This window comes from Callorhinus ursinus, unplaced genomic scaffold (assembly GCF_003265705.2).
Source record: "Callorhinus ursinus isolate GAN/ISIS: 27379988/994484 unplaced genomic scaffold, GSC_fseal_2.0 scaffold2978, whole genome shotgun sequence".
Lineage (NCBI taxonomy): Eukaryota > Metazoa > Chordata > Mammalia > Carnivora > Otariidae > Callorhinus > Callorhinus ursinus.
The window spans coordinates 1-6,328 of NW_027400032.1; the positions used below are offsets into that span (position 1 = coordinate 1).

Below are 6,328 nucleotides of genomic sequence, written 5' to 3' on the forward strand. Positions count from 1 at the left end.
ACCTGAGCCAAAGGCAGCCACTTAACGACTGAGCCACCCAGGCACCCGAAAAATACCATTATTGAAGAAGAGGCCAGGCTGAGGATAAAATGTGTCTTATGATCTAGGGAAAACCACAGAGTATTTGCAGGGAGATTTTTTTCTCTGAGTGGTTTTGCTGCCATGTACTAGGTAAGAGGATGTACCTAAGAAACAAAACTTGTAAAATCCTCACTTCTCTGCAGCATCTGCATCATGCAGGAGATTTTGAGAAATGCAAAACCTCAGGCCCCAACACCAGACCCACTGAGTTAAATCTGGAAGCAGATCTCCAGGTGATTCATATGTACATTAAAGTTTGAGAAGGACTAGTAAACCAACAATTCTCATCTTGAGGTAAGAATAAACTTTATGAAAAGAAGGAAAAAGTCTCAAGATGCCTTCTCTTGAAAAACTCTCTCAGGTCGCCCTTGGCCCACCTGAAACATAAGTCATACACATTGTGGTAAGACTTGTAGGTCATGGGGAGCCTGGATAGTTTAATTGGTTAAGCGACCGACTCTTGATTTCGGCTCAGGTCATGATCTCAGGGTCGTGAGAGCGAACCCCACCTCATTCTGCGTTGAGTGTGGAGTCAGCTTGAGATTCTTTCTTCCTCTTCCTCTGCCCCTCCCTCTCCAAAAATATACATATACATACATACACATTTAAGTTGGAAAAAAAATAAGTAAAATTCTGTCAGATGGTGGAGGAGATGGGAGTGCTGGAAGGGAGTGGTTTGCGATTTTAAATAGGGTGGCAGGGAAGGCTTCGTTAAGGTGACACGAGTGAAATTTGAAGATCCTAGCATGATCTTCACTCCCATGTGGCCAGGCCTGGTCCTGGGTGCTCAGGAGCCCTGCTGATCTCGGTGGGCAGACGGTTCAGAGTACTGAGGGCCTGAGGCCGTCATGTCATAGGAGCCGCATCAGCAACGGGTGGGCTGGGCCTCAGGTGGGAGGTCAGAAGGGGAGACAGCGGCACAGTCAGCTCTGCAAGGGCGCCCGGAGCAGGCAGTGGCCCAAGAGGGTTTGTTTGGAATGGGAGCCACCAAGGTGTCCTGTGTCGATGGTAGGGCCAGTAGAGAGGATGGATGTCCCTGAGGGCACCAAGAAGAGACTATCATAACTGCAGGGCTCCTGGTGAGTAGGAAAGGGCGGGCTCCTCCTGAGGATCTGCTTTGGTTCTGCTGCGAGGCCAAGGGAGCATCCTTGGCAGGCTGACGGGGCCTCTTTGGTGGAAGGGCCTAGGTAGGGCTAGACAGAAGAGTCCAGAAGCATGCCAGAACCCAAGGAAAAGCCAAGTGCAGCTTCAGCTCCAAGGAGTTGGCAGGGACCTTTCAGGGGTTGGCAAGGACCAAGGTTGAGGGGGACGGTTTGGCTTAATGTATGGGCAAGGGCCGTGGCATGGGCTGAGGTGAGCAAGGAGGTGGCAACTGTCCTAGAAACCTGAGGTCAGAGAGCAGAGGCCTGGGTGAGTACTCGGCTTGAGGGCTGGATCTCAGGAGACCCCAGCCCACCCCACATCTTCCCTCCTAGGCAGCCTGCCCCAAGCCCTGGGCCCAGAAATGTGCCCCGTTTCCCCGCCCAGTCCCCCTGAAGTGCCCACACTCCAGGCCCCACAACCCAAGGTGGATCTTTGCTGGAGCCCTGGAGACTCTATGGAGAGAGGTAATGGCAGGTGGCAGAGGGGGGTGGAAGCAGCAGTCTGTGTTCAGCTCTGATGGCTTTTTCCCTCCCCCTGCAGAAAAGCTGGTGGGGCACCTGGCCCGGGCCATCGAGGATGGGGATGAGAAGGGGGCAGCCCAAGCAGCAGCCATCCTGGCTCAGCATCATGTGGCCCTCAGTGTCCAGCTCCAGGAGACCTGCTTCCCTCCTGGCCCCATCAGGTGAGGCCTTCTTCACTCTGACATCCCAATCCTTCCAGGACCCCCACCTTCCCCCTGACCTCTGTTCTGGCCCAGGCTACAGGTCACAGTTGAAGATGCTGCGTCCTCTGCCCACGTCTCACTGCAAGTCCACCCCCACTGCACCATTGCGACCCTCCAGGAGCAAGTAAGCATGGGGTCTGGGGAGCCCTGCTGTGGGCAGGGGGCCTTCAGTGACACTGCCTGGCCTTGATGCTCTGGCCCCAGGTGTTCTCGGAGTTTGGCTTCCCACCAGCTGTGCAGCGCTGGGTCATCGGGCGGTGCCTGTGTGTGCCCGAGTGCAGCCTTGCTTCCTATGGGGTCCGGCGGGATGGGGATCCTGCTTTCCTCTACCTGCTCTCGGCCCCTCGAGAAGCCCCAGGTGAGTCCTTGATGTGGATGGGATGAGGAAGGCAAGGTGCAGCCTGCCACACCCCTCAGCTCCACCTCGTCTACTGCAGGACGCAGTCCTCAGGGCCCCCAGAAGACAGATGGGGAGCTAAGTCGCCTGTTTCCTCAGTCACTGGGGCTGCCCAGAGCTCCTCAGCCAGCCAGCTCCAGTCTCCCCAGCCCCCTTCAGGTGGGTAAGGGGCTGGGCAGGGTGGGCCTGGGACTCTCTGGGCCCTGGAAGGAAAGAGAAGCAACTGTCTCTCCCTACCTCCCCAGCCCGGCTGGTCCTGCCCTTCCTGCACGTTCATCAATGCCCCCAGCCGGCCTGGCTGTGAGATGTGCAGCACCCAGAAGCCCTGTACTTGGGACCCCCTTCCTGCAGCCTCCACCCAGCAGCCGCCAAAGGTACGAGAGGTGGGGAAGGGGAAGGGGGCAGAGTGGCCGAACAAGCAGAATGACCTATCTTTCCCTCCCGCCCAGGTCACAAAGAGAGAGGATGGCCCAATCCCTCCAGGCCCGAGGTCCCTGGACCCCCTCCTGAAACTCTCAGGGGACCTTTGCTGACTGCTCACTAGGATCACGCCACGGCTGTGGAGGGGCCCCAGTCTGGGAGTCATTAAAGACACTTCTGAGCCAGCTGCGTGCCCCATATCTGTGCCTTTCTGCAGACTGAGCTGCTGGGAAGATGGAGGGTGGGGCACAGCCCCACTGGGATGAAACTTGGCAGAGGTGGGGCCTGGTCCTCATCAGCTGGTGGGGCAACCCAGCCAGGTCCAGGTGGCTACTCAGGAGTCCTTGGGACTCCAAACCCCAGGGATCCTAGAAGCATGGGGCTGAGCTCTCTAACCAGACCCCAAGAGTATGAACCCCCATCCCAGGCCCGCTGCTGACCTTGCCTCTTGTCCACCCAGAAACCTTCAAGCACGTGCTCTGCTTTCTCCCACCTGGCTCCCACCCTTCCCAGACTCTGGCTACCACTGTGGGCTGTTCCAGCCAGGATGCTCCTTACATTCCCCTTCTGGGGACAAGAAAAACTCAGAAACTAGGAGCAATAAGGCAGGGCTGTGTGCTGCTGGGGCCACCCCAGCTGCCCAGCCAAGAGACCAAGAGCACATTTGGGGTGGCTTCTGCCTACTCTGCTTTCTCAGCACGGCTGGAGGCTGTCTCCCTTCCCCAGCAGCTCCTCCCTGAGGCCAGGCCTCTCCCCTGTTGAAATGCTGCCAAGTGCGCCTTATTCCCCCGAGGATGAAAGCCAAGTGGTTCACACACCTACAGATGGCTGGTTATTCCCCCAGGCCCTTTTCAGCTCTGTGATCGGGTGCTCCCCACCTCCACGAGTGCTGCAACCTTCCCTAACAGGGATTCCCTGCCCCACACCCAGTACCGCCTGTGGTCACCCAGTCACCAGTCTGTAATGGCAGTGCTGGCCCGCCATGCAACATCCCTAGGAGCTTGAAAGCAAGGGTCTTCGTCCCTGAGTCCCCTGCAAACTCGTGCTCCCATCACAACAGCTCAAACGTGTGTTTAGAAACTTAATTTATTTCCATGATGGAGGCTGAAGGATCTGGAGCTAGAACCTGATCTTCTGGCCCCTCCCCTCTTTAACCAAAGAAAGTGGGGCTTGGCCAAGAGGGCCAGCTGAGGCCTGAACAGGTCCAGGGTGGCTCCTTGGCTTGAGGCTCCCCGTTCACACAAGACAGCAGACATTGGGCAGGGTCACTTGGGTGGCCGATATGCCAGTTTCCGGCTCTTCAGGACTGACCACTTATGCCGCTTCATGGTGTAGATCAGGGGAATTAGCAAGCCCATCATCATCAACATCTGGGGATGAGGCAGGCTCAGAAGAAGGAAGCAGAAAGGACCCCTGCCCGGTTCCCAGCCCCTGGGCCCAACCCTTTCACCTTGAGCCCCATGCGTTTCCGATGGTCATGCTCTGGCTCGGATGCCCAGCGCAGGAAGGTACACACGTCCTTAGCCACCTGGGACATAGTAGCTGGGGTGCCTGAGTCAAGGAAAAGTGGTAAGGGCTGCCCTTGGAAGTCCCTACCCAACCTGAGGTAGCCCTGGGGCACCCCCCTCCACACAGTCAGGATGGGCTCCTCACCAAGGCTTCACAAGGAACGGGACCCCCTTCCCCCCAGCACACAGCGGTCTGGGCTAGACAGGACTGTGGAGGCTGCCCATAAGCTGGCTCAGACACACACAGTGCGTGAGCCAAGGAGAGTGCAGGGCCCAAGACAGGAGCAGCATCCCTGGCAGTGGGAAGAGGACCCAGGGTGCTGATCACCAGGTGGGGGGCTTCTCACCATCATCAAACTCCAAGACCTCATCATAGATGGGAGGAGCCATGCCAATGGCCTGGCCAGGAAAGTAGGGGTTGAAGTAGAGGCCCTCTCGCAGTGACACCCCGGTGGGCGGCTCGCAGTAGCCCGTTAGCAGGGAGAAGACGTAGTCCTCACCACCGTGCCTGAGACCAGATCCTGCCTCCTGAGCCCTGGCACAGGATGGACCATCCCCCTCCCCCCCCTCCCCCGCCGTAGGCAAGCCCGTGTACCTAGCTCTAGTGATGTAGCTGAGGTCGGGGGGCAATGCTCCATTGTTGGCTGCTCGAGCGGCCTCAGGGTTGGGGTATGGTTTCGGGAAGTAGTCAGACAGCTTCCCTGGCCGCATGAACATCTCCCCATCCTCGTTGGGGCCGTCCTGAACCTCCACCTGCCACGAAGAGCCCCATCACAACCCTGCTGTCCACCACCGTGGGAGCCCCAACCCCCAGGTCCTCCTCATCCCCAGGCCACGCACCTCCTCTGCGAGCGCCTTAGCTTCTTCTTCCGTGTAGCAGACACCCACCAGGTGGCGGTAGGCCACGTAGTCCATGCTGTGGCAGGAGGAGCACACCTGCTTATACACCTGGAAACCCCTCCGGATACTAAAGAGAGCGTAAGGATTAGGAGCGCCAAGGATGCCACCCCGCCCAGTCCACCCAGAAAGCCCCAGTCATCAGCCAGCAGCCCACCTGGTGTGGTCCAGGGAAGAGAGGAGGCCACGGTGGGACCACGGGTAGCTTGGGGGGTGCAGCTCCAGGTCACTGGCACTCACGGCCGAGTGCAGAGCCACAGCTAGCCCTGCACCCCCTGCCGCCAGCATGCCCAACGCTGACAGCATCCCTTTCCGGCCCCGGGACAGACCGGCCTTCGACGACAAGGACACTGCCTGCAAGAGCCCCGCTCAGCGCCTGCCAGAACGCCGCCCGGCCCTGCCTGGGGGTCTGCGTCCCCGCGCCCACCTCTCCCACGCATCCACCCCGCAGCGGCCCACTCCTGCGGAGCACCACCGCCCGCCCCGCTCCCGCCCTCCCCCGACTCCTCGCCCGCGACGCGGCCCTGAGGAGGGGGCGTAAGGCTGGCGTTTGAATCCGGGGCTGGGGATGAGCTCGATGCAAGCAAGGGTGCTGGGGCAGGCCAAGGTCACAGGCAGCTGTCCGAGGTCAGGCTGAGGTCGCCTCAGGACGCAGGCCCAGGCTGGAAGGCCGGAGCGGGAGCGGGCCCGGGCGCGCCCTCCGGGGAAAGCGCCCAGCCCCGAGCCCGCCGCGAGCCCGCCCCGCCGCCCCCCACGCTCCGCGCAGAGCGCCCCCGCTGCTCGGAGGGCTGCGAGCCTGGTCCGACTCCCGGGCGCCTCGGGTCGGCAGGCGGCGGGGGTCCGGCCGGGGCAGGGGCGCCGGGTGGCCCAGGCCGCTCCCTCGCTGCCCGGCCCGCGCCCAGAGCCTCCCCGCCGTGACCTTCAGGGGCTGCGGGGCCACACGGCGGACAGGGCCTCGCGGCCAGAGCTCACCTGGGGCGTCCGCGGCGGGAGCTGCCCGGGCCGCGCGCCGCACAGCAGACCCCGGGCCCGCGCGCCCGGCAAACGCGCGCCCCGCGGGCCCAGCACCGCCCCGCGAAGCGAAGCCGCGGCCGCCGCCATCTCGGCCCTCCCTCTGCAGCGCGGCCGCTGCTCCCGGCGGCCCCTGCGGCAGCCCGG

At 61.1% G+C, this 6,328-nt stretch overlaps 2 protein-coding genes across 2 annotated transcripts; one reads left to right on the forward strand and one right to left on the reverse strand.

Moving 5' to 3' along the window:
- Window positions 1-609: 609 nt before the first annotated feature.
- LOC112818133 (sharpin-like) lies at window positions 610-2,950 on the forward strand. Its single transcript, XM_025865350.2, has 7 exons — window positions 610-1,688; window positions 1,765-1,906; window positions 1,982-2,072; window positions 2,153-2,306; window positions 2,386-2,504; window positions 2,591-2,719; window positions 2,795-2,950. Exons 1-7 carry the CDS (start codon window positions 1,586-1,588, stop codon window positions 2,876-2,878), a joined length of 822 nt encoding a protein of 273 aa, XP_025721135.1. The 5' UTR covers window positions 610-1,585; the 3' UTR covers window positions 2,879-2,950.
- An 883-nt stretch (window positions 2,951-3,833) lies between these two features.
- Window positions 3,834-6,301, reverse strand: CYC1 (cytochrome c1). The gene is made up of 7 exons (XM_025865349.2): window positions 6,143-6,301; window positions 5,328-5,524; window positions 5,114-5,240; window positions 4,869-5,026; window positions 4,621-4,781; window positions 4,216-4,316; window positions 3,834-4,135 (listed from the first exon to the last, which is right to left on the reverse strand). The coding sequence occupies exons 1-7, from the start codon at window positions 6,269-6,271 to the stop codon at window positions 4,031-4,033; spliced, it is 978 nt and encodes a 325-aa protein (XP_025721134.1). The 5' UTR covers window positions 6,272-6,301; the 3' UTR covers window positions 3,834-4,030.
- Window positions 6,302-6,328: the final 27 nt, after the last annotated feature.